General features: G+C 35.1%; 5 protein-coding genes across 5 annotated transcripts; 2 read left to right on the forward strand and 3 right to left on the reverse strand.

Annotated features, from left to right (window-relative positions):
* Positions 1–6: 6 nt before the first annotated feature.
* Positions 7–7,885, reverse strand: LOC124448283 (DNA (cytosine-5)-methyltransferase 1-like). The gene is made up of 18 exons (XM_046999283.1): positions 7,687–7,885; positions 7,572–7,620; positions 7,089–7,199; positions 6,527–6,588; positions 6,373–6,439; positions 5,715–5,773; positions 5,607–5,643; positions 4,483–4,563; positions 4,165–4,277; positions 3,727–3,845; positions 3,557–3,649; positions 3,396–3,481; positions 2,690–2,755; positions 2,398–2,475; positions 2,099–2,202; positions 1,271–1,331; positions 984–1,192; positions 7–158 (listed from the first exon to the last, which is right to left on the reverse strand). Exons 1-18 carry the CDS (start codon positions 7,722–7,724, stop codon positions 29–31), a joined length of 1,563 nt encoding a protein of 520 aa, XP_046855239.1. The 5' UTR covers positions 7,725–7,885; the 3' UTR covers positions 7–28.
* A 34-nt stretch (positions 7,886–7,919) lies between these two features.
* On the forward strand, positions 7,920–10,040 carry LOC124448646 (serine/threonine-protein phosphatase 2A activator-like). The gene is made up of 10 exons (XM_046999601.1): positions 7,920–8,102; positions 8,232–8,318; positions 8,396–8,521; positions 8,606–8,687; positions 8,897–8,935; positions 9,016–9,115; positions 9,190–9,314; positions 9,381–9,484; positions 9,564–9,671; positions 9,874–10,040. The coding sequence occupies exons 1-10, from the start codon at positions 8,019–8,021 to the stop codon at positions 9,943–9,945; spliced, it is 927 nt and encodes a 308-aa protein (XP_046855557.1). The 5' UTR covers positions 7,920–8,018; the 3' UTR covers positions 9,946–10,040.
* Positions 10,041–10,147: 107 nt separating this feature from the next.
* On the reverse strand, positions 10,148–13,599 carry LOC124448645 (PRKCA-binding protein-like). The gene is made up of 13 exons (XM_046999600.1): positions 13,486–13,599; positions 13,160–13,400; positions 12,971–13,037; positions 12,814–12,903; positions 12,524–12,577; positions 12,387–12,449; positions 12,198–12,285; positions 11,876–11,954; positions 11,742–11,801; positions 11,431–11,481; positions 11,307–11,356; positions 11,122–11,216; positions 10,148–10,598 (listed from the first exon to the last, which is right to left on the reverse strand). The coding sequence occupies exons 1-13, from the start codon at positions 13,512–13,514 to the stop codon at positions 10,453–10,455; spliced, it is 1,113 nt and encodes a 370-aa protein (XP_046855556.1). The 5' UTR covers positions 13,515–13,599; the 3' UTR covers positions 10,148–10,452.
* A 78-nt stretch (positions 13,600–13,677) lies between these two features.
* Positions 13,678–15,673, forward strand: LOC124448155 (programmed cell death protein 6-like). The gene is made up of 7 exons (XM_046999168.1): positions 13,678–13,872; positions 14,039–14,230; positions 14,299–14,426; positions 14,499–14,573; positions 14,646–14,720; positions 14,792–14,960; positions 15,450–15,673. The coding sequence occupies exons 1-7, from the start codon at positions 13,828–13,830 to the stop codon at positions 15,489–15,491; spliced, it is 726 nt and encodes a 241-aa protein (XP_046855124.1). The 5' UTR covers positions 13,678–13,827; the 3' UTR covers positions 15,492–15,673.
* LOC124448153 (RNA polymerase I-specific transcription initiation factor RRN3-like) lies at positions 15,507–27,143 on the reverse strand. Its single transcript, XM_046999165.1, has 22 exons — positions 26,902–27,143; positions 26,618–26,674; positions 26,103–26,192; positions 25,901–26,030; positions 25,759–25,800; positions 25,628–25,691; positions 25,472–25,541; positions 25,305–25,403; positions 22,966–23,034; positions 22,769–22,889; positions 22,599–22,648; positions 21,808–21,888; positions 21,693–21,731; positions 21,513–21,604; positions 21,193–21,237; positions 20,074–20,149; positions 19,934–19,988; positions 19,649–19,713; positions 18,929–18,972; positions 17,962–18,117; positions 16,894–16,963; positions 15,507–16,828 (listed from the first exon to the last, which is right to left on the reverse strand). Exons 1-22 carry the CDS (start codon positions 26,995–26,997, stop codon positions 16,730–16,732), a joined length of 1,710 nt encoding a protein of 569 aa, XP_046855121.1. The 5' UTR covers positions 26,998–27,143; the 3' UTR covers positions 15,507–16,729.
* Between the last annotated feature and the right edge of the window lies 1 nt (position 27,144).

The following is a 27,144-nucleotide window of genomic DNA, read 5'->3' on the forward strand; positions in this document are numbered from 1 at the left end:
CCGTCCATAGAAACTTACAAACCAAAACTCACCCCAGTCCCCAGTATGAAACCCAATAACACACAAAAGTAAAAACGCTGCAAACCGTTACTCTTTCCCAGTCTTGCTCATCATCAGCGTCATTCTCTTCAGCCTGTCGTACGGCCATATTTGGACATCTGTATTAACGATATTTTTAAACGAAATGAGAGACAATGAATGAAAGATGTCAACTACAGTGTGAATGAAAACTATTTGAAAACAACCATAAACATGTTACTACTTCATATCCCATCATATATTGCACTGACATTGCCCAGTGTTAGATATCATCGGATATCATTTCGTATCCCATTATGTATTACACTGACAGTTAGTGATAATCATCAAGAAATATATATTTGTATCCCATCATGCATAGCACTGACACAGTCAAGAGTTATTCATCAAACATTATCTTTTTCGTATCAAATCAATCATTAGGGAGTTTTAGCAAGAGTACGACTACGACAACGAGTACGGAGTTTGACCGTGTAAGGGAATGGCACGAGGAAGTTTGTTGTTGTTGTCTCTTCGTCAAAATTTAGTTTCAGCTGTAAACAACAGAACGAGCCTTTTTATTGTGTAAAACACCGACGTTTGCGAAGCAGCTACGGCTCTATTTGTCAATAATGATATCAACTAATCGGTAATACTGATTTTGCGAGAATATAGGACTCTTTAGAGTGAAAAATCTTCACTATTTTAAGTTTTATGTACAATATATTTGTACTATTTTATTGTTTTGTTTATAGTTCAATTTGCGTACGAAATACATGAAAGTTTTCCAGGTCATATTTTCCTTTCCGTCGTAAATATACCTACTTAAAAAATATACCGGCTACGTGTTGTTGTTGTCGCAACAATGTTTTCGCGCCAAAATGACGTAATTCGTACTCGTAGTCCTTGCTAAAACTCTATATTGCACAAACACAGTCCAGTGTAACTGATCTAGTAAACTACACCTGCGATTGACACAACATTGCTTGGCACGTCCGCTGCCACCAAATTTCTTCATATCCCGGCATGCTTTGCACTCTCCACAGTCAGGTAGTTGACATGTTTCGCAGACTCCACATCGTCCACGACGTTTGGCTGAGCCATCAGTCTTACCATCAATCTCATTTTGAAAGAAAATATCGAAAACGTATCGGACCAATGGTGTTGTCGTTGCCTTGATTTGTAAAGTGAAATGATTTTAATTTCAAAAACGGCGGTTGTAAGTACAAGTGTGAAAATGTTCACAACATACTTTAGTCGGTCCTTTTTTCAGTTTTTTTTCTGGTCTTACACGGATTCCTCGGGGATTTCGCCTAAAGATCGTAAACAAAAATGAAACGTACGCTTAATACTTCTCTGGAGATTAACATAAACATAAGAACAAAAACTAGAACTATCTCTAGAACTAGGGGCTGTTTACACGAGCCCTACAGGGAGGGCTGGCCCTACCAAACGAGATCTCGCGTGTGATTAAAATTCCATATAAAATCACTTTTCGTTTACATGAGAGAAGGGCCAGCCCTACCAGCAGAGATTTTGCTATTGTTTACCCGAGATTTCGCCATGTAGGGCTGAAAATTTCCCATGTGAACTCATTCGGTAGGGCTAGCCCTCCCTGTACGGCTGAAAATTTAATGAATTTGAATGCGATAAGGTCTCGCTTTTCAGCAATGGCGACAAGAAAAGGCCTCAACATGAGCAAACAAACTAAGAAAGCGTAAAAAATCAAAAGGCGACAACAATATTGATTTGTTTTCAGCTATTTTGCATTTTAGCGCCGAAATTCGCAGTTCATATTGCATGTAAAAAAGAGGTAAAATACAGTCCTAAAGAGAGGGCTAGCCCTTTCCGTAGGGCTCGTGTAAACAGCCCCTAAAATTGGAAAGATGATAGTTTTACTAGTTCTCTAACCACTAACATCGAAGTAAACTATGCCCTGAGAATTAAATCAAAATAGGAAAAGACGATAGTTTCTTTGGTTTTCTCCTTACGAACTTTAAACGTAAATTATGTCTAAAGAATTAGATCAAAACTGGAAAGACTAGGCGAAATTTTGAGTTTGAAATTCAAATGTTCCCACCTCTTTCCCAATGTTACTCCAGCAAGTTTGATGAAATCTCTCATACATGGAGTGACAAGAAGCGGTAACTCATCTTCATCACCAGCTGAATCATAATTCTCAATCTGAAATAAACATACAAACGCGTTATTTAACTATTATACACCAGTGACCATAAGACAACAAAGCAAAAAAGAGTCTTCTCATATTCGTCGCTAGCAAAGCAGTTGTATCAACACAAAAAACTGCTATCAAGTACGTTTATGCAGATTAAATGTCGACACAACGAACGAAAGTACGATTCTTCACTATGAACAAACCTGCTCAACAAGAAACTGCGCATGTTTTAGTAAAATATCTTCTGTCAAACTTGTGATGCCTTCGGGGGGAACGGACGTCTGAAAAGATTAAACATCATAAGTTGTGGTAAATGACGCATCGTTTAAAAGTGAATGGTTTAAACCAGGGAGCCAGGTTAGTAGAATCCTGAGAAGGACTGTCGGTGTTGACGTTGACCGACGTTTCGATACATTTTTAGTTTTGCCCAACAAGTTTTCATTTAAATTACAACTTGTCATTTTAGTTTAATATGTGTTGATGATAGTTTTTCACCTCGATTTTATTTAACAAATCTTCGTAGCGAGCATCAGGATTGTCCAACAAAAACTCAATAACAATCTACAACATGAAAGAAGGAATCATCTAAATGAGCGATTCGCCTGTGGATTTTCCTTGCTTCAACGCAGACAATAATTGAGGCTTTACAAAGCATGTGACATATAATGTGCGTTAGGGTAACTCAATCTGAAGCTGTTGTTGTTTTTCAACGTCTCTCTCGGCAAATGCACCAACTCAAATTGTGTGATCCATAATTTTTTTAAAAAAAATTTTTTCAGAAACTTTCCGTTTACTGCGTAAGTCGTTTTCAACAAGCACCATACTCGGCGAAGTTTTATACGAAAAAAAAGTAATAAAAAATAGATGAACTAGACAAATCAACACGATTCAACACGTCATACAAGTACTTTCGAAGTTTCTCAATGGGCAGGTTCTATTTCAGAGAATTTCCCATGAAAATTAATGATATTCTTTAGAAGAAATCACTTGCGCAACATCACAATTGAGTTGACGTTGAAGAATTAATCTTTGCATACGTATATCACAATAAGCAATGCATGATTTGGGTAACCATCTACGGTAATGTTGTGGTGAGTACAAAGAAATATCACACTAAACAATGCATGATTTGGGTAAACATCTACGGTAATGTTGTGGTGAGTACAAAGAAACGATGAACTGAAACAATTTGTCACTTTACCTTGCTAATGTAAGTCTTCTCTTTCATTGCATTCATAAATGGTTGGTAATCAACGGATGGCGCCATTAAAACGTACTCAGCAAACGCTGTGAAACAAAAACATTCCTCAAAAATGCCACAACCTCGGGAAATTGTAATAAAACATTATGTAGACATCGTACCTGTAGTGACCCCAATTACCACACTATCACCCCCATCGAAACCTGTAGTCCACCACTCGTTGATCGGACCAATTGCTTTGGCAGGAACGCCACCTTAAAATATTTTGATACTTCACCCACAAGGCATCAAAAACATTTCATTGTTGCGAAATATGACAATATGTACAAACCGTCGGCATTAACATTGTCGTCATATATTGGTTTAACGTATCCAGAGATGAAAAGTTCTTTATTCTTCTCAATTAATCCCGTGTCAAATGGACACAAGTGAGTACTTTTATCATAAACACTATCAAAGATAAATATAAAGTAAATGGTTTGAACCCGGGAGTATCGTTACATGTTTGTAGATGTAGATCGTCCAGGTTGGTATAGTCCTGAGAAGGATTGTTTTTGTTGTTGTTGACTGACGTTTCGACAACCTTAGCGGTAGTCATTTTCATCATCACTTGACTACCGCTAAGGTTGTAGAAACGTCAGTCAACATCAACACCAACAGTCCTTCTCATGTCTCTACTAACCTGGACGATCTACATCTACAAACAGATAAATATATGTAAAATTTTCTCAAAGACTACAACCCATCCTAACTTGTCATAATAATTCACCTAAATTGCGTGATCTTATGTTGTGGTCTGTCCACTTCGTAACTTCCAAATGTCGTCTCGTCACCAGTAAATAGTGACAGTTTTGGATCCACCAACATGACAAATTCCTCAACCTGTTGAAGGCGCACAATAATTTCATAAAAATGTAAATGCAAATGTATATAGATGGCAGCTGAAAGAGAAAGGCAGCTATAGTGAAGCGTATAAAAAGTACTCAACAACTAGTAAATACTTTCCATCTCACTACATAAGGCTTGCTGAGATGTTTTTGAGAACATTACTCTCTTTTTTACATCCTCAGCCTGAAGAACTACTTACTGCATCTTCAACATCACCAGAGAAAAGCATGAGGTTTGGACTGTCCAGTAACTGACCACATTCTGAGCATTTTGTAGGAATCTAGTGGTGTAAAATTGTTGAAAGGACATCAACCAATAATAAAGTGAAAAGTTTCAACTTGGGAGTGATGTTAAATGTTTGTAGATGTAGATCATCCAGGTTAGTAGAGTCCTGAGGAGAGCTGTTGATGTTCATGTTGACTAAAGTTTCGACAACCTTAGTGGTAGTCATCTTAAGAGTCAAGTGACTTGAGCTAAACATTAATCAACATTAACACCAATAATCTTCTCAATGCAACTAACCTGCATGGTCTACAGGCCTTGCGTTAAGGGGCGCTCACCCACACGCACCCTGGTTGACTGAAGCGCGCGTCTTAGTGAATCCCGTCCAGTCACCTGAATTTTTCAGGTACATGAGACAATTGCTTAAATTGTCCAGCAAAGTGCGAAGATCATATCTTCATTTAAAAGAGCGAAACTGTCGTGACAAATATCAAATTACTGAATTACATCCATTTGCAGATAGTTGCGAATTTTTTTGATAGCATGACAAAATGTATAAATGAAAACTATTAGTAAGAAATAGCTTTAGGTGCACTTATGCAAGGAAATCACGAGCGCCTTAACGTGAAAATACGATCTTTGACCGACTTTGGCCATCACTTGACCTTGATCTAAAAATTTAATTTTTTAACAAATAGCGAGTGCTTATAGCGAATATAAGCTATATGAATAAATAGTTAAGCACATACTGTAGTCCAAGGTGAATTAACTACAAAGTAAAAACTACGTCGTTTATACGTATACTTTGAGGCAGTGCTGTAGAACTAAATTTATCAGGGGGGCTCTCTTGACGAAGCTGAAGCCATGAAATTATGAAAAATTACCCATTTCAAAGGTAGAAGGGGGGCTCCTCCCCCAAGCACCCCCCGCCCCACTTCTACAGCACTGCTTTGAGGATATTTAAGAAACTTTAAGCGTCGAGCGCGTGATCAATCACTCGCGCTCAATTTTCTTACAGCAAGGCCTGGTCTACATCCACAAACATACAGAGAGATTAGGTTGCAAATAAATCTCTATCATACATGCAGTTAAGCATCATACCTTACGATCAATATCCATCGCCTTTTTTGATCTATTTCTAAAAGAAAAATAAAAATACATTCCTGACAGACAAATATTTTGAAAATTAAAGTAAATATGGACTATCACCTTTTGGAGTTTTCGCACACATTTTCCTTTCCCTCTTCGATTTTTAACCTTTTGCATTCCTGCAAATTAATTACGCATCACTTAAAAAATAAAATATAAGCTCTCTCATAAATTTGCAAGCAGCATAATTGTAATATTAAAGATAATCTATGACAATTACAACCACAGCCCAGAATTGAAAGCTTGTCAACTGAGCACCTGAGATTCAAAATTTGCACACATAAAAGACTAGTTTTCACAAAATTCGACACCCAAGATCTTGGATGCACAGTAACAACTTTCCAGTCTAGACCACAGCAATACCCTAACGTACCCCAATGTACTAAAAACATTGCTAAATTATTAATCCGTATTTCCAACTTAAACACTATCAACTGTAACAACAGAGCCAAAATCCTAATCCTAGAACTACTTAAACCTAACACAAAAATCTATGGAGGAAAGATTCACACAAGAAATCTTGGCTGAATCTTGGCAAAATCATGACATCAACTATTTAAGATTTTGACAAGAAAAGTTCTTGCCACAGAGTAGGAGAGATATTACAAGATCTTAAAGGATCTTAAAAGATCTCACAAGATCAATCAGGGCTTACACTACTTAAATTTAACATAAACAAAACTACAATTACAACCCTTCTCATCAACATAACGCTTACAACTTTTTCTCCTCCATTACTCTTCAGTTCTTCTTCTTCCTCAACACATCTTTTCCGTTTGACAGCCCTAAATCATAACATCTTAATCAACATTCCACAAAACTTAAGATTTAGTAATTTCATTATGAAAAGGCTAGTGCAAGGCGTAACATACTGTTTTGCAAACAAATCCTGAATGTTCACTTGAAGCTTTTTCTTCGTACAAATTGAACTTCCCTGCAGTAAATTCTGATATATATATATTGTTTAAAAATAAAAGTTTCTCCAGATTTTATAAATAATTTTACGGAGAAACTTTCTTTAAAACAATATAATGCCTAGATTACCAATCTTTAAACATATAAAACTGATGCATATATATATATATATGTAAAAGATAAAAGTTTCTCTGGATTGAAAGTGATTTTTATTGAGCTTTCGACTCGTTGCTTCAAGCCTTCATCAGAATGAGGAAATTTATTTACACGTGCTTTTTAGGCTCGAAGCAACGAGTCGAAAGCTCAATAAAAATCACTTTAAATCCAGAGAAACTTTTATCTTTTATGTATCAAATGCCTGGATTACAAATTTTCAAACTTATATATATATGTATACGAGTCAAAAGCTCAATAAAAATCATTTAATGATCCGGAGAAACTTCTTTCCTTTATATATATATGTATATATACATATATACTGTTATATAAGTGAAAGACACACAATAAAGCCAGACTAACTTTATCCAGGCCATTTTTATGACAATTTCTTGTTTCATTTTTCACGTTCCTGTTGTTCTTCTGCTTGTGATTTGCAGCTAACTCGTTAGAGCTATTTATTCCATGCAAACCCTAAATCAACACAATGATAACAACATAACTTACACATAGTAAATTGCACATTTTCATGGCATTATGCTGCACAAGATGCTTGGAAATATCTCAGTTCAATAATCCCAGAATTGAGCAGTGCAGATAGAACATTACATAGATTAAACAACATCAGTTAAATACAACTGACAATAAAACCAGTATTTCTTTTACAAATACAATGAAAATCATTGAAAATCTTCATTATTATGCTGTTTGTACATAGTTGTTCAAAATTAACTATAAACAACCAAGTTTTCAGTCGAACAACAAACTGATGTCAGATAGTAAACGTTAGCAAGTTTTTTATATTTTATCCAATATACTGTGGTATTTCACATGAAATTCTCTTACCTTTTCTGCTAGGTCAACACATTTTGAAATCTTTTCACAGTTTCCGACACTATAAAAGACGTTTTTTACAAACAACATAGAACAAGACAATATTTTAAGCTCATCTCAAAAATACCTTGAGAAAATGGTACTTGCAAGAACGTCCTTGGTCATTGTGAAACGAAGAGAAGCTTTCCAATACAATATATATAAATTATTTTTCAACACAACACATCAAAGAGGAAATTTATAAAATATTTATCATCAAAATAGAAAATTTCAACGTTTCTGCTATGAAATCACGCAAAGCATAAATTTCCCGCCTAAGAGCGCCATTTTACGAATGTTTCCGAAGTTTCTCTCGGCCATAGTTCGGTAACCTAAAACAAGCGGACAGTTGGACAAAACATAGAAATGTAAAATTTACGATTTTTTTCTATTATTTTAATCTGTTTCGTTTGAAAAGCTATGGAAACTACAGAAAGAAAGTATTTCTTACCTAAACGTGAAATTTTATCGCCAATGGATATCGCCAAATGGTTGAAATCTCAGGTGGGTAATTAACCGAATTCTAATCCACCCCTGAACAATTAATATTGAAGTAAGTTTCCCGGGGGGGGGGAGGTAAGCAAGTCTACTTTCCATAGTAAAAATATGAAACTTTTGTACCATCACTTCAAGGCGTACCATGAGTTACTTGGTTTTATAACAACACTTAACGATGCAGTCAAAGGAAAAACAATGAAATGTGTTTATCCTAAATCTGAGGTAAATTTCATCATCTGTGCCAGTTCCTATCCTAGTGACCATAGCTTGAAGAAAACTTTAAAATATACTGTTTATAGAACTGTATGAAAATTGTTCACATATTGGATGTACTGGACACATGGATTAATGAGATTCCACCTGTAAATCAACCTGTTCGCTTTGGAAATACTGCCTATCGCAGTTGGTTTGATAGACTTGAAAAGGTAATTAAATCCTTGACTGGAGCGTTTGTTCTAGCAAAGGATTTATACATTCCAGTTTGTAAGCTTTCCCTATCATGTTTTCAGGAAAGTGAAAACATCTTGATAAACCTGATTTCAAATGAAGAACATCTGAACGCTTTGCTAGAGCTCAATGCTTACTTTAAAGGTTATTTACTATAGAAAGATTGAAATAATTAGCAGAAAATTAGGAGCAATTATACAATATCATGCAACAAGCATTGAAAAACTAGAGCACCCTCCCCTCCCCCATTACAAAATCATCTTGAATCCATCCCAGCTCTAAAGAAATGGTAGTTTCTTTAATTATACCAAAAGTTTCTTTTGACCATTTTTCTCTTCTATCACACTGAGCAGACAGCTTTGGAAACAAAACAAGAATTGATTACGGTACAGGTAAGAACTTTGCACGTCTATCCTCACTTACATTAAACTTAAATACTTATGACCAAATGCAAACATCAATTTTCCTTTAGGACACGAGGTGACATTCACAGCTTTTCTTTGCTGCTTATTTAAGTTGAAATTTTTACAAGAAAATGATTACATAGCAACCGTGTTCACTATTTTTAAAAGGTACATAATTTATCAAATAAACACTCTGCCTTTGAAGTAGACTTTCGAAAATACTGATAATTTTCCTTTATCAGATATCTTGATTTGATGAGACGTCTCCAACACGTCTACCGTATGGAACCTGCAGGAAGCCATGGAGTTTGGGGACTGGATGATTTCACCTTCTTGCCATTTTATTGGGGAAGCGCTCAACTAATAGGTTGACTTTTTTCTAATGTAGCTAGTTGGTTTGTTGCAACATTTTTTAACGTTTATTTTTCTGTAGATAGCAACCACAACCTTAGACCAGACTCTATCCCCAATGAAGATGTTTGCAATGCAAGCAAAGAGGAGTTTTTGTTTTTTGATTGTGTCAACAATATACATAAGGTCTTTATGTTTTATATGACCAAACTGATGTGGAAATATTATTGAAGAAGGTCCAATGTGATTTTACTTTATGTTCAAGGTTAAATCTGGACCTTTCTTTGAGCACTCAAACACGTTATGGGGAATGAGCAGTGTTCAAACTTGGAATAAAGTGAACAGTGGTTTATTAAAAATGTACAAAGTTGAGGTAATTAATGCAAAATAAACATTTTTCTTAATCTCCACATATTCAATGACAATAATATACAATCCGTTGACAATCATAAACAATCAAATCCGTTGACAATCATAAACAATCTTAATCAAATCTGTTGACAATCTTATATAATCTTAATCCTATCAAATTCTTAATCCTTACAAACCCATTTATAATCATTAAAATTTCACAGGTTTTATCGAAGTTTCCTGTCATACAACATTTCGTATTTGGATCAATACTCTCAATTCAGTCTGTTACCTAGCAACCAGATCAACTATAACAACGTCTCGAGGGCTTCAACATAAATATTGAGAATTTATTGTAATTTAGACAATAGACAAAAAACTTTTAAAATCATATTGTGTTTCAAAAGAAATACTGTGCTCAGAGTTGGACTTAGTTGAAAAAAATGTACAATCTTCTCTGTTTTTTGCTGAAGTGATAAACAAATACATAGCACACCATTCGCCAACCTTGAATTGCATTTTAATGATAAATTTGTAGATGTTAAATTTCCCTCTCTTTCTTGGATGAGTAATTATTGGTTTACGAGCAACTACTTCTAACATAAATATATTACACCTTACATAGTTGTCTGTCTATCTGTCTTAATATTTCCCAATTTTATCAACAAAGACCAACAATGCTGACATCATATTATAACATAGTAAATGCATAGCTGTTTAGCTGCCTATATCCCTTTCTGTATAGTTAGAGCAGATTTATGTACCATCCAAGGGTATTATTTCAAGTTGTTACCATTTAAAAATCATTGTAAGGCATTGCCCAAAATACCTCTGGTAAGATCTACTTCAATTGGAAAGACATCTGCCTGCTTTAGTTGTTGAAAACAATCTTGGTGATATTTTGACATGGCTTGTACTAGACGTTGCAATTGAAATACTATGTCTTGCACTACAATAAAACAGAGATTTTGTCAATAATGATGTGGTCTTTAGACATCAGAGATGTTGATAAATACTTTTATAGATTTTTGTTGAAAAAGATGTTGTCAATTGAGATGTAGTCTATAGAAATGTTGTCTATAGAGATGTTGTCTATAGAGATGTTTTCGGGAGATGTTGTCTATAGAGATGTTGTCTATAGAGATGTTGTCTATAGAGATGTTGTCTGTAGAGATGTTGTCTGTAGAGATGTTGTCTGTAGAGATGTCTGTAGAGATGTTGTCTGTAGAGATGTTGTCTGTAGAGATGTTGTCCATAGAGATGTTGTCTATAGAGATGTTGTCTATAGAGACGTTGTCCAAAGAGATGTTCTCTATAGAGATGTTCTCTATAGAGATGTTCTCTATAAAGATGTTCTATAAGGAGATATTGTTCATAAAGATGCAAAGTCAGCAAAAAGTCTCCATGTTTTAAGTGTATCCAAAAATGTTTTAAGTGTATCCAAAAAGACATCAAGAAAGAAGAGACCTCACCATGTTTATTGTCCAAAAGCTCAAGTTTCACTAAAACATCTGAACGAAGACGAGCAAACTTTTCCCGGGCCAACTGTCGACAACGCAACACAACTCTAAAACAAGGTGAACACAAAGATTTATGACAATTACAAATTCAACAAGCCACATTAATTCCTTGATAAGGTTGATAGGGCGACAAGCACCTGTAGTCATAGTTTCCAGTCTCCACACGATAAAGTGCCTCATGCAGTGCCTACAAGCATGAAGAAAAACTGCTTAAACAAAGGTCAAAGAAATCAGGAGGTAAAAAACATTTTCAAAACTTACTGCATAAGCATATTCCTCATCATCTAATTCCTTGACTTTTAAACAATATGACTTGTAAAATAAAAGAAAAATGATGTGACAAATGAAAACCAAGTTTTAACTGTTTAACACTATCCATTATTGAACAAAAAGTTCTTGCAAGTTTAAAACAATGTTTGAATCTTGAAATAAAAGAGAAATGTACAGAAAACGATAATGAGAACTGTAATTGTTGAATTAATATTATTGCTAGCAAAGAGTTTTTAAAACAGCGACTTAAATAACAAAAGAGAACTGAGTTTTTAAGCAAAAAATTCTACCAAATCACTCACAAGATATTCAAACTTTGCATCAGCATATCTCTTGATTGTTAACTTTGTGTCCGGAATTGCCTATATCAATCAAAACTTTCAGACATTTTCGTGAATTTTTCTTTCTAACCAATGAAAGCAAAACCAAAATATACCTTGGTTAAGTATGTGCTAAGATCACTTAACATTGGTTTGACTTTCTTTAAAAATTCTTGTCCAATCTTCTCGAAGGATCTATGATACAAAAGTGCAAAAGAAACGCTTCTTTAGTTATGGCAATAAAAGTTGAAATTTTGAATGATCAAGTACAGTAATGCTTGCATATTTGTTAACATAATTTTGCGTATGATACACGTATTGTTCTCCTATGATATGCATATCAATTCTCATATCATACGCATATGTTTTTCGTATCATACACATTTCATATGCATACCGTATGTTAACAAATACACGAGCTGTACTGTACACAGAAACCTGTGGGCTGTGGCGAAGATTGTGAACGCTTCATTGGCATTAGGTTGAAGTTCTCTCACGCCAATGGAACTAAATATACTCCCAAGTTCTACACAAAACATTAACACAAAGTTAGCCAGACTTATATAAATGTAAGAAATAACGGCAAGCAGCTCATCAGAACTCAAAATTCATTCAAAATCATTAAACCTTTGTGTGTTTGTGCCAACTGATAAAAACTTTGAAGATATCGTTTAGTGTGATCAAAAAGTCCTACATTGGATAAACAAAAAATATTGTTTGACAGAGTTTACTAAGGATAAGAAAGACAAATGGGGACTTAATACCTTTATATAAATTACTGTTCTGTTGTAGCTCCTCTAACTTTTTGATTAAACCATCTGCAAGAGGACAGATTTATCATCAAAATTTACCAAACATTTGCAAACAAACTAATTGTAGTATCTTGCTAAAAAATTCAAAAAGAACGAAGCTAGCCTTTTAATGCAATAGCCTGAAATAAAATTATATCATTAACCTAAGCGTGCTGTAACTGAAAACACAAAGGGTAACATGGCATGAAGAACCACTGAACAAAAAACACAATAGATAAAAAGGAGTTTATTCATGAACATACCGTTACAAAGAATGGCTCTACTCAAGCCAAGCGCATCAGCCGTTCCTGAACTCATGTGTTCGACAACACGATGTTTCATTTTCTTCGTAACTGTCGCAAAAACAACAAAAAATAAGCTAAACCAACAGTTGAAAAGAGGAAAGGATGTTTCTCAGACCTATATCCAGCGTTTTTCCCAGTTTGGGGTCAGCGTGAAGTTTAACATAACTGATAGTAACATCCGTCTGCACAGAAAAACAAAAATAAAGAATCGTACATTTCATTGTTATTAACATCTCATAAAAAGAATTCATCCCCATCTTATTTTATACTTTCAAAATGATTATGTACAGCACATTTTTCAAACCTTTACGGCTTGAATGGCCTTTGCAACATCTACTTTTGTCTTTCCTCGCAGTGATTTACCATTAACTCCGACAATTTCATCGCCGGCTTGTAGACTACCGTCCTTTGACGCTGGTGTATTGTCGAACACTTGTACGACGTAAAGGACAGGACAGAGCGGAGCACCACCTCCAATTGAAATCCCGATCAAATTCTGTTTATCTTTTGAAAGAGTCACAGATCCAGGTTTCCCCTTCAAGCCTCTGGAAAAATAAACCAGACAAAATTTATTGCATCTGCTAAACTTACAACACCTAAACAATTGTATATGTTTATGAGTATACCAACCTTGGATCTACTTCGAATTCAAAGTCCATTGTAAAAAATCTCGCTTTAATTTTTTTGTTAAATCTCGTTCCTCACAAAATACCACCAGTCGTCCTGTCGATCGCCATTTTGAATAATTAAGCTTTTAAAATATAAATAATTTATAAAATATAAATAAAATATAAAGAATAATATTAATAATTTATTATTTACGTTCATTTCAGAGTCACGGATGACAAACATATTTACATGCATTTATAACCGAATTCCTGGAAGAAAAACTGCGTCATTTGAAGCAATATCGCAGAAACTTAAGAGTAATTTAGCGTGTTTGTTTTTTAGCAGTACGAAGTGTGGTACTAAATGTCTTGGAATCAACGACCACCTGTATACAACCAACCTTATGCAGTAAGTGTAAAACAAAATGTAGCTTCCTTTAATAGCGTTAATTATCGAATAACGTTTTCAATTAAACAAGTACAGAACTATCAGAATTTGACGCCAATCTCAATGTATTCTTGAACGTTTGAATTGCTACTGTCGACATTTAACATTTAATCACATGCTTTTTCAGAACCCACCTTCTTATGCACCAGGATATGGCCAACAGCACCCTCTTCACAGACCTGGAGTACCATATCAACAATCCTACAATTCTTACGGTGCTTCAGGAGGGTACAATACCAGCTATCCATCATACAATCCAGTAAGATCTTCAATTGGTCCACCACCCGGTGTGGACATGGCTTTATGGCAATGGTTTCAGGTATATGGTTCTGGTTTAACACTTCATTCAATATTAATGACATCAACCGTAAACTTTTGGCATTTCAGGCTGTAGATCAAGACAATTCTGGGAGTATTAGCGCTGATGAGCTACAAAGGGCTTTACTAAATGGCAATTGGTCGCAATTCAATTCAGAAACATGTCGCTTAATGATTGGAATGTTTGATAAAGATCGGTTAGTGAACCTTGGTAAAAATTAATTCGTGTTGAAAAACTTGTGATGTTTATATTTTCTGTTGTCATTTAGATCAGGAACAATTGATATTCATGAGTTTTCTGCATTATGGAAATACATACAGGAATGGCGAAACTGTTTTAATAGGTACGTACATAATGAAATTTTGAATTATTATAATCAAATATGTCTACTAAAATTCTCCTTGTTATTTATAAGGTTTGATACTGATCGCTCCGGTACAATTGATTCAAGAGAATTGAACACTGCATTTACATCATTTGGCTATCGTTTGTAAGAAATGCTTATTGACAAGATTTTGTTTCTATAAAAACTCAAACTTTATTGCTACCATTGTATTTTAGGTCACCCCATTTTACTGATCTTTGTGTACGTAAGTTTGATCGAATGGATACACACAGCATGAAATTTGATGACTTTATTCAATGTTGTGTCATGCTGAAATCTTTGACTGATGCTTTTCGAAAACATGACACTACACAAAATGGTGTTATTCAAATAAACTATGAACAGGTACAGTGAGGGTTGTTGTTTAACAAGTACAGTGAGGGTTGTAGGAGAACAGGTACAGTGAGGGTTGTAGGAGAACAGGTACAGTGAGGGTTGTTGTAGAACAAGTACAGTGAGGGGTTTTGGAGAACAAGTACAGTGAGGGTTGTAGTGGAACAGGTACATTTAAGGTTGTAGTAGAACAAGTGCAGTGATTGTTGTAGTAGAACAGGTATAACATTTAGTAGAACAAGTGCAGTGATTGTTGTAGTAGAACAGGTAATAGGTAGTAAACAACAATTGGGTGCAGGAATAAAGTTGTAGTAGAACAAGTGCAGTGAAGGTAATGGTAACCATAGAAGTTAAAGTAAGATGATTTATAATCAAGGGGGCATATCTTTAAATTTATGTTCCTTAGTAATACATTTCTTTCAAAAGTGAATGTATTAGGTTATTTGCTATCAGTTATCCCTATCCAATCATCCAATCATGAGCTCTATTTTTTTTATTTAGTTTTTGGAAATGGTCTTGAATCATACCTTAACAGGATTGTAAACAACCATACAAACATTCAGGATTTTTAAATAAATACTTCAATATACTTATGATATTTAGTATAATCAACTCCTTGTAAACTGAGCATTATCACCCAAGTTAGCATATCATGACAAATGTAGTTTGTAGATACACACTTATTTCAATTATAAAAACAATGAATAAAGTTAAAGGAAAAACCATTAAATTCTCATTGATTGTTCTGCTTGAGAAACTTTTAAGGTACAAGCACAACATATGGTTAATAAAGACAAAGTATATTGGAAATTCCAGTTAGTATTCATACTAGGTCCAGATGGTTGAAGTGCAACAATATTTTCCAAAGTACTTTATAATAGCTTCCTTTGATATACAGAATTTTTACCATGTTGAGTGAGGTTGCTATAGTCTTTATAATACATCTGATCATTCCCAAACATGCTACATATATACTGGGGATTAACATAAGCATCATGTAGAAGCATGTAATCTATCATCTTTAAGCATTTGCTAGGAACGGACATTCCCGTATCTACAACAATGTCATTAATAGCTTTTGTCATTACCACACTGATGTGACAACACTGATGTCATTACCATGATATGTGATTACCATACTGATGTCACAACCATGATGTCATTACCACATGTCATTACCACACTGATGTCATTACCATGATATGTCATTACCATACTGATGTCACAACCATGATGTCATTACCACACTGATGTCATTACCATATGTCATTACCATACTGATGTCACAACCATGACCATGTCATTACCACACTGATGTCACAACAATGATGTCATTACCACATGTCATTACCACACTGATGTCATTACCATGATATGTCATTATCATACTGATGTCACAACCATGTCATTACCATATGTCATTACCACACTGATGTCACAACAATGATGTCATTACCATGATATGTCATTACCATACTGATGTCACAACCATGATGTCATTACCATATGTCATTACCACACTGATGTCACAACAATGATGTCATTACCATGGTATGTCATTAATAACACACTGATGTAATTACCATGATATGTCATTACCATGATTTGTCATTACCATGATATGTCATTACCATGATTTGTCATTACCATACTGATGTCACAATCATGATGTCATTACCATGATTTGTCATTACCATACCAATGCTATTACTATGATGTATTTAGCATGATGCCATTCTCAAACTGATGCCATTTCCATATTGACATGAAGTCAAGTGACGTCAAGGTGAAATCTTCATGTCACTGATGGAATTTAGTGAAGACGTTGGCAGAGAGTCTGGTGATTTTCCTAACTCGACATGGTCGTCAATTTCTTCTCCCTGTTAAAAATGCCAACTATTCTGTCTTACATGATCACACATCAATAAACTTGCACATCACTTACGTCTGAAATATAGGTCTCGGGTTCAATCCCATCCCATTCACGATAAATATCTTTGATAAACAACCGAGATCTAATAAAGTAGATAATTGATTTTTGTTATTTGTCATTTATCTTAACTGGGTGTACAACAACAGAACTGAGTTATCAAAATTCAAAGAATGGTTGTCAAGGGAATATAACGTATAGTTGCCAAGGGAATATAACGAATAGTTGCCAAGGGAATATTACATATAGTTGCCAAGGGAATATAACGTATAGTTGCCAAGGGAATATAACGTATAGTTGCTGGGAATATAACGTATAGTTGTCAAGGGAATATAACGTATAGTTGCCAAGGGAATATAACGTATAGTTGCCAAGGGAATATAACGTATAGGTGCCAAAGGAATATAACATATAGTTGCGAGGGAATATAACGTATAGCTGCTAAGGAATATAACGTATAGTTGCCAAGGGAATATAACATATAGCTGCCAAGGGAATATAAATATAGCTGCCAAGGGAATATAACGTATAGCTGCCAAGAGAATATAACGTATAGTTGCCAAGAGAATATAACGTATAGCTGCTAAGGGAATATAACATATAGTTGCCAAGGGAATATAACATATAGTTGCCAAGGAATATAAATATAGTTGCCAAGGAATATAACGTATAGTTGCCAAGGAATATAACGTATAGTTGCAAGGGAATATAACATATAGTTGCAAGGGAATATAACGTATAGTTGCCAAGGGAATATAACGTATAGTTGCATGGGAATATAACGTATATTGCTAAGGAATATAACGTATAGTTGCCAAGGAATATAATATAGTTGCCAGGGAATATAACATATAGTTGCCAAGAGAATATAACGTATAGTTGCCAAGGGAATATAACGTATAGTTGCCAAGGGAATATAACATATAGTTGCCAAGGGAATATAACGTATAGTTGCCAAGGGAATAAAAAGTATAGTTGCCAAGGGAATATAACGTTTTGTTGCCAAGGGGAATTAATATTGTCTACATTTTCACAGCAAAATACAAATAAGAACTCGCTGATTTTTAAACGCAAAATCCTTACCTTTTCAATAAATATGGTTCAAAAGGAAAGAATGAATCCAACTGATTAAGTTGACTATGCTTCGCAACAACCGACGACGTAAAAGAAGGTGCTGTCATAGGAAGACTTCTGTTGTTTTTCTCAATGATTGTGTAGCAAAACACAACTTCGTTATATCTGTCAATCAAACCATATATGATATGATGTTATAAAAGCATTTAAATGAAGTTTTCTTCAGCTTTGAGACACACTTCTGTATTGATGAAAACAGCCGACGTTTTACTCCTGCGTATACAGCAAAATTGTCGTTCATTTCTTGAAAAAAATTATCTCGTTCATTTCTTCTTCACATTGAATGAACATGAAAATATTTACATTGGAGTAAATAAGAGTAAAACTCGGGCTTGCTTCGTTAAATACTGCGCAACCTCGCTACCAGATAATGACTTTCAACTCAGTCGGGAAGAGGTGAATAGCTACATAAATCTTCACACACAAACACCTCTAAGTTCTAGCTTCGCTCCAGGATACAGTACGCAAGTACAACATGATTAAAACCGCATAACAAACACCCGTATTCCAAAAGCTAACATTCTCTCTCTCATGGAGTTGGGTTTCAAAATCAATTTTTATAATTACACGAAGACGGAATTTTTGCTCTATTGATTGCTTGATTTAGCAAATATCTTGCTATCGATGGTGAAATGAGTTTGTCGTTAAACAATGGGAGAGCTTGATTTTGATGTCGCATTCGGTAAGTATGAGCAACCTTCATTGTCATTTTAGGATGTTAAAGTTTACTGAAATTACGTCAAATTAGGCAGTGAAAATCAATTTTCTTTTATCTCCTTCCAGAAAATTCCTTATTTGACATCGTTTCAGCCAGCTTCAACAGCAAAAAAAACAAAAAGTTTTCCAGAAACGAAATAAAGTTAAATTCATATTTAATGATCTTAAAACTACTAGATGAAAAAACGTCCTTCCTTACCTTGTTACATGGGCGAACATCTTCACGACATGAGATAGACATATCTAAAGTAAAATGACACAGTAGTTTTATAAGGGTGTTCATCGTGGGTGTGATGGTAAGGGTGAAAGTCATGGTAATGACTGATATAGTGTGGTTAGGAGTAATCTGAGTGGGGATGATAGTGAGGGTGATAGTGAGGGTGATGGTGATGGTGAAGGTGATAAGGTTAGAGATGATGAAGGGATGGTGGGGAGGAGTGGAGGAGGGAAGGATGGTGGAGGTGGAAGGAGGTGGGGGAGTGGTGAGGATGGTAGGGGTGAAGATAAAGGAGTGATGGATAGGGTATGTGAAGGGTGATAATAGTGTGGGTGATGGTGTGGGTGATGATGTGGGTGATGGTGTGGGAGATAGTGTGGGTGATAATAGTTAGGGTGATGGTTTATGCACGATTTCTTAACAACAATGTTTCCCGCCAGAAAAAAAACTAAAATTTCGATGCATAGATATTACAGTTGTAAGAAGACATGTATAAAAAAGATAAAAGATAAAACCAGCGGTGTAAATGTCCACCATTTAACGTTGTGGCGGTAAAACAACAGGAAAGTATTTACTTTTTCATTGACAACAGTTGTTAAATTATTGTCGAAGACGTTAACTAAAATATCACATTTCCAAAGCAATCACTACCGGAGTTTTTGCTTGGAAATAGAACATCAAAATACAACAAAAAAGACAAACCTTAAGGGGATTGAGTTTACAAGTGACAATCCTTTCAAAGTTTAAACGTCGAGCGAAACCCATCCCTTGAGAAAAAGAAGAAACACTTTTTAGAAATAGTAGCACAAATGTTAGTTATCTTTGATTTAGTTTTTGATTTATATTTGTATGTTGTAGTTTATAATTTTAATTAAATTTTAATTTTTTCTCTCTAAATAGTAGCATAAACAGGTCGACGATACTCAGAGAATAAGAAAGTAAAAAAGTTTCGAATTTCGCTATTTTTAAAATATGTGTTTTATTTACCATCTTTCTCCTGTAGCAAGCAAGAATGACGATACACATATATGTAGAAAACAGCCTAAAACACAAAAATACAAATATAGAGGCTTGAAAGTCCCCATGAAGTACGACGCGATGCTACAACGTTTATTGGTTATTCCCACCTGACACAGAGAGTAGAAAGGACCGTGTTTATCGACGTCAGGATAAGCAAGCTCACAATTAATATTGTCAATGTATCTGAAATAGAGAATTCAGGATATCTAGGTAGGATGTATGAAAATTCAGGATATCTAGGTAGGATGCATGAAAATTCAGGATCACTAGGTATGATGCATGAAAATTCAGGATATCTAGGTAGGATGTATGAAAATTCAGGATATCTAGGTAGGATGCACGAAAATTCAGGATATCTAGGTAGGATGTATGAGAATTCAGGATATCTAGGTAGGATGTATGAAAATTCAGGATATCTAGGTAAGATGTATGAAAATTCAGGATATCTAGGTATGATGTATGAAAATTCAGGATATCTAGGTAGGATGTATGAAAATTCAGGATATCTAGGTAAGATGTATGAAAATTCAGGATATCTAGGTATGATGTATGAAAATTCAGGATATCTAGGTAGGATGCATGAAAATTCAGGATATCTAGGTAAGATGTATGAAAATTCAGGATATCTAGGTAGGATGCATGAAAATTCAGGATATCTAGGTAGGATGCATGAAATTTGATAAACGCTGATTTCCATACGTCCGGTTGTGTAAGAGTTTATATTATACTGGAGTGATCTGTTGACTTTACACAATTAAATATATGAATTGATAACGCAGGTGGGCCTTTCAGTGGAATATGTTGAGTTTCACGATCTTGGTTTGCTTATTCACGGTAGGGCTTATGTATGTATAGGGGAGCTAATAGATGGAGGTTTATGGTATGAAAAGCAAGTTTAACCTTTACCTCAAAGTATGTAAATAACTCTATATAATTCTTATTAACTTCCTTATTAGTCTGAAGATGTCTTGAGTCAAGACGAAACGTCACTATTTTATTAAATTTCATAAAACTAAATTGTTTATGACTATGTTCAAAATTATTTGTTGGGCTCTAGTATTTATATTGAGAATCCGTTTCCCGCCTGGCACTTCATTGGCAACAATATTAACCTTTAACTCTGCGCAAACTGTTTATTTTAACTACACTATATGGTAAGTTAACCAAACCACAAACGAAATCTTTACAAAATATAATTACTTAGTATGAATACTTGATACACATACCGATGGATCCACGAGACGAGTAAATTCAAGCATTTTTTGATCATGCTAAGAAAAACAACAAAAATAACGAAAGTCGGTTTTAAGATTTTCATGATATTTTCTAAAGCAAATAATCGTTTTCAACCGTCAAAAATTTTACTGGACACTTTTCAAGGTTTACACTAAGATACGTCAAAAATTTTACTGGACACTTTTCAAGGTTTACACTAAGATACGTCAGAAATTATGAGAAAATATGAAGGTAAGAAATTAATATTATAAAACATTAACACACACTATCTTTCAATGGACAATTCCTCATCAATGATCCTCATCCTCACCTGATTTTAATATATTTTGCTCTCGCTATCAGGCTCCCAATATACGCTGCAGCCGTTTGACGTAATATAACTGGAGTGTTGGGATCTTGAAACTTCGAGGGAGAAGATTATTTAAATAATGTACTGTTTTTCTTTTAAATAAATAAATTCTTTCAAATGAAAAAGTAAAAGCCGAAGTACCTTCATCCAACACACTTCAAGGAATCTTGAGACCATTTCCTAGAGGAATCAATTCGCAGTTCAAAATTTTATGTACGCTATTGAAGTTCGAGAAAGTAAAAAATAAACCACAAACCTCGTCAAAACTGCAAATATAAAATAAAAAAAACTGTACGTGACAGCAATCATGCGTTGGAAACACCACTTTTAGAAAAACCTTTAAAGAAAATGTTGAAATATATTAAACAATGATGAATAATAATGAAAATAACGATATTGATAAGTCTGAGCATAGCGAAAGGTAATATTATTCATAATTTCGTAAAAGCACTATTGCTAATGTGCATTTAATATAGACGACGAGTTTTGAGAATAGATGGATTCATGATGCCATCTTCAGTATGAATGAATAAACACATAAATGATACAGAGTTTATAAAAGTAACTATTGCCACTGCATTATATTACTTTTACAAAGTCTGTATCATTTATGTAATTCTTTATTCATACTGAAGATGGCATCATGAGATGTCGAAACATGTCTATTTTCAAAAATTTCGTCGTCTATATTAAATGCATAATATTATTCAGGGATGGATTCTGGACAAATTTGCACAGGGAGGGAGGAGTGCGCTCAAGTTTGGATACGATTTCGGTTACAAAATGTTTGTGGACGTTGCTGTACCTTGACAATCTTTTTGTTACGAATTATATAGTCATGTATACCAAACCAAGGTTGGGACTGGGACATAAGTGTTGCTTTGGTATAATTCGTATATTTGTGTTTTGTAGAGAAACTGGCAACCATCCTGTAGCTCCTCTAGCCAAGGCTTATAAAGTTGCACATTCATCAATCCCTCCCCTCCCCTCCCTACCAGTAAATCCATCCATGATTGACTTAATGATTTAAACAATGGATGATCAAACCTCAAGCACTTTATCAAACATTGGCCAAGCATACTCCTCGCAAAATACATCTGAAAAAAATCAAAAATATCAAAATAAAAAGCACTGGTTGAATTTTTTTAAAAGTTTTCTCTATGACAATATTAACAATGGAACAAAACATGCTCGTTGCCCCAGATGTCAATTCCTACCTTCAACATAAAAAGAATTTTTAAGAAATTCAAACATCATGTTCATAAGAATGTCTAATTTCTCTGCCATGTCATCGCCCGTACTCTTAGATTTCTCATTTTCTTTCTTGCTTTCACACTCCTATGAACACCATTACTACATAAGCGGGTCATCCATGATGAAAAAAATTTCAACAAAAAAAGTCCACACAGCTTACCATGTCTAATTCAAACTGTGTGATCTCATCCAAATCAGTTTTTTCAAGGGAATACTTAGGGATTTCAACCTACAACATGTGTACACTATGTATTATTATAGGTATACAGTACCGCTCGCGTATTTGTTAACATAATTTTGCGTGTGATACGCGTATCGTTCTCGTATCATACATGTATCGTTCTCGTATCATACATGTATCGTTCTCGTATCATACATGTATCGTTCTCGTATCATACATGTATCAGCCTGTATCATACATGTATCGTTCTCGTATCATACATATCGTTCCTCGTATCATACATGTACGTTCTCGTATCATACATGTATCGTTCTCGTATCATACATGTATCGTTCTCGTATCATACATGTGTCGTTCTCGTATCATACATGTATCGTTCTCGTATCATACATGTATCGTTCTCGTATCATACATGTATCGTTCTCGTATCATACATGTATCGTTCTCGTATCATACATGTATCGTTCTCGTATCATACATGTGTCGTTCTGTATCATACATGTGTCGTTCTCGTATCATACATGTATCGTTCGTATCATACATGTATCGTTCTCGTATCATACATGTATCGTTCTCGTATCATACATGTATCGTTCTCGTATCATACATGTGTCGTTCTCGTATCATACATGTATCGTTCTCCTGTATCATACATGTATCGTTCTCGTATCATACATGTATCGTTCTCGTATCATACATGTGTCGTTCTCGTATCATACATGTATCGTTCCGTATCATACATGTATCGTTCTCGTATCATACATGTCGCTCGTATCATACATGTATCGTTTCGTATCATACATGTATCGTTCTCGTATCATACATGTATCGTTCCTCCATCACATGTATCGTTCTCAGTATCATACATGTATCGTTCTCGCATCATACATGTATCGTTCTCGTATCATACATGTATCGTTCTCGTATCATACATGTATCGTTCTCGTATCATACATGTATCGTTCTCGTATCACATGTATCGTTCTGTATCATACATGTATCGTTCCTGTATCATACGCGTATCGTTCTGTATCATACGCGTATCGTTCCCGTATCATACGTATCGTTCTCGTATCATACGCGTATCGTTCGTATCATATGCGTATCGTTCTCGCATCATACATGTATCGTTCTCGTATCATACATGTATCAGTTCCTGCATCACATGTATCGTCTCCGTATCATACATGTATCGTTCTCGTATCATACGCGTATCGTTCTCGTATCATACGCGTATCGTTCTCGTATCATACGCGTATCGTTTCATACGCGTATCGTTCCTGCATCATACGCGTATCGTTCCGTATCGTACGCGTATCGTTCCTGTATCATACGCGTATCGTTCCTCGTATCGTACGCGTATCGTTCTCGTATCGTACGCGTATCGTTCCCGTATCATACGCGTATCGTTCCTCGTATCATACCGTTCTCGTATCGTACGCGCGTACCATTCTCGTATCATACGCGTATCGTTCTCATATCATACGCGTATCGTTCTCGTATCGTACGCGTACCATTCTCGTATCATACGCGTATCGTTCTTATCATACGCGTATCGTTCTCGTATCATACGCGTATCGTTCTCTGTATCATACGCGTATCGTTCGTATCGTACGCGTATCGTTCTCGTATCGTACGCGTATCGTTCTCGTATCATACGCGTATCGTTCTCATCATACGCGTATCGTTCCTATCGTACGCGTATCGTTCTCGTATCATACGCGTATCGCTCGTATCATACGCGTACCATTCGCATCATACGCGTATCGTTCTCGCATCGTACGCATCGTTCTCGTATCGTACGCGTATCGTTCTCGTATCATACGCGTATCGTTCTCGTATCGTACGCGTATCGTTCTCGTATCATACGCGTATCGTTCTCGTATCGTACGCGTATCGTTCTCGTATCATACGCGTATCGTTCTCGTATCATACGCGTTTCATACGCGTACCGTATGTTAACAAATACGCGAGCGGTACTGTACTGTACCACCATGACACTGAGTACATTATATCAATACTACTGTTTAGGGATTTCAATGTACAACATGATACTACATGCGTACACCATGTGTTCTCATAGGTATACTGTACCACCATGGCACTGAGTACATTATATCAATACTACTGTTTAGGGATTTCAAGGTACAACATGATACTACATGCGTACACCATGTGTTCTCATAGGTATACTGTACAACCATGGCACTGAGTACATTATATCAATACTACTGTTTAGGGATTTCAATGTACAACATGTGTACACCATGGATTATCATAGGTACATATACTTTATTAAAATGATACAAGGTACCTACATCAATCTTAACAAGGTTGTTACAAATCACTTCCAGAAGATCCAGATGCATGCTGGGTCTATATTCTGCAAGTTGCAGGAGATTTGTCACGTAGAATTCCTTGGGAAAAAAAAGGAAAGTTAAGAAAAATGCCTTTGTTAAATTATACAACATACACGATGACATACGTGATGGACAAGTGACATCTTTATGAAAGGATAACCATTCACTATGGCAGGTAACATGTGGGCTGAAGCTCTGAAAACAAGAAATCATAATACAGCATAGTTTGATTTTGAATTTTTCAACAAAAACATATTGATTCAAGATTTAAATCATCATACGTGGGGACAATTTCCATAATAGCTTGCAAAGCTTTTTGGGTGTTTTTTGCCCTCTTCAACCGCTCTAAATTAACAATTGAAAATTAAAATAAAAATTTATAAACTTATTGGTAAGCGACTTCATCTCTCACCTTTTTCATCCAATTCCATCTTTTTTGAACCCTTTACTACATCTATGACAGAACATATTTGTTTAGAAAAGCAATAAGAATTGGTTTCGATTAGGGAATTGATGAATATTTCATTCAGTTTAAGTTTTATCAAAACACTTACAAGGAGAAAAATGTTTGATCAACATCTTTAGACATGCGTGGAGATAACATGTTTGGGACGACACAAGATTCACCAGGAAATCAATAAATTCATTTACAATTTCATCTGGTTTATCCAACCATGGTAACAGCTACACAAACATTAACATAAGCTAAGCTACAGAAATTTAAAACAGGGGGGGCAGTAAATGCTTTGGACTTACGAGGACGGCACCAACCAGTGTCTCGCATTCTTTTGTCAGACTAGATATACAATTCTTAAGTCCAAACACATATTTTTTCATGATTTCTGGCTGGAAATGCACGATAAACATGAAAATTTAAATAAACAATATTTTTACAAACAACTTTTACATGTTAAATCAAGTCACTAGGAGTATTTAAATTGACAAAAGTTACAATTTTGGTGATTTTGCTAATTTGAATGTAGTCAATGTACTCAATATTTTTGATTTTTTTAATAAGAGTTATTCAAAATTTGCCATATCACAACAGCCTACCAACAGCACAAAATAAATTATGACATTACAGATGTTCTTATCTATTCAACGACTGTAGATCACACTTTCTCCAAATAGTACAAATATTTCAACAATACTTTTGTGAATACCATTCACATGACATGCAGGTATCAAAGCATGGCTTGACAGCAGCTTCCGCTGAGTCAGCACTCAGCAATGTAAGATAAATTTTATAATCAGGAAATTTTATAACTCACATCACCCTGACAATTTAAAAGATTTTGAACCAAACAGTCGTAGTCTTTGGTTTCACCCTAAATTTGAAAAGAAAATAAGATAAATACGGAGAACGTTCCTACCGAATAGACCGAGTCGCCTCTCTCTATACAATAATACAAATGCAAAGTGTTTTAATTAAAAGTGCTTCGAATAAAGAGCTTTGAAAACGCGTAATTAAGCGATCTAAAAAGTTATTTTTTAACACCTTTTACATTATAAAGCCAATGCTTCATCTTTTAATGTAACAACAACATTATCTTACCCGTGACTTAGCCAAGAGAACGTTATTGACATAACCTCCGAAAAGAACTTCGCCTCTCAAATCCTCACTCCTCTGCCTCTTTTTCCCAACTTTCATCGCTTTTCAAATAAATCTAACTCTTTATAAAACATCTTATATTAGAAAAACGGCGTAAATACAAACAACGTGACAATTATGGTGAGTGAAATATCGAAATATTGAAATCCCACGCCATATTTAAAGCTCGCCCTAGTCCACCGGAGA

The sequence above is a fragment of the Xenia sp. Carnegie-2017 genome, unplaced genomic scaffold, assembly GCF_021976095.1.
Source record: "Xenia sp. Carnegie-2017 unplaced genomic scaffold, XeniaSp_v1 HiC_scaffold_23, whole genome shotgun sequence".
Lineage (NCBI taxonomy): Eukaryota > Metazoa > Cnidaria > Anthozoa > Malacalcyonacea > Xeniidae > Xenia > Xenia sp. Carnegie-2017.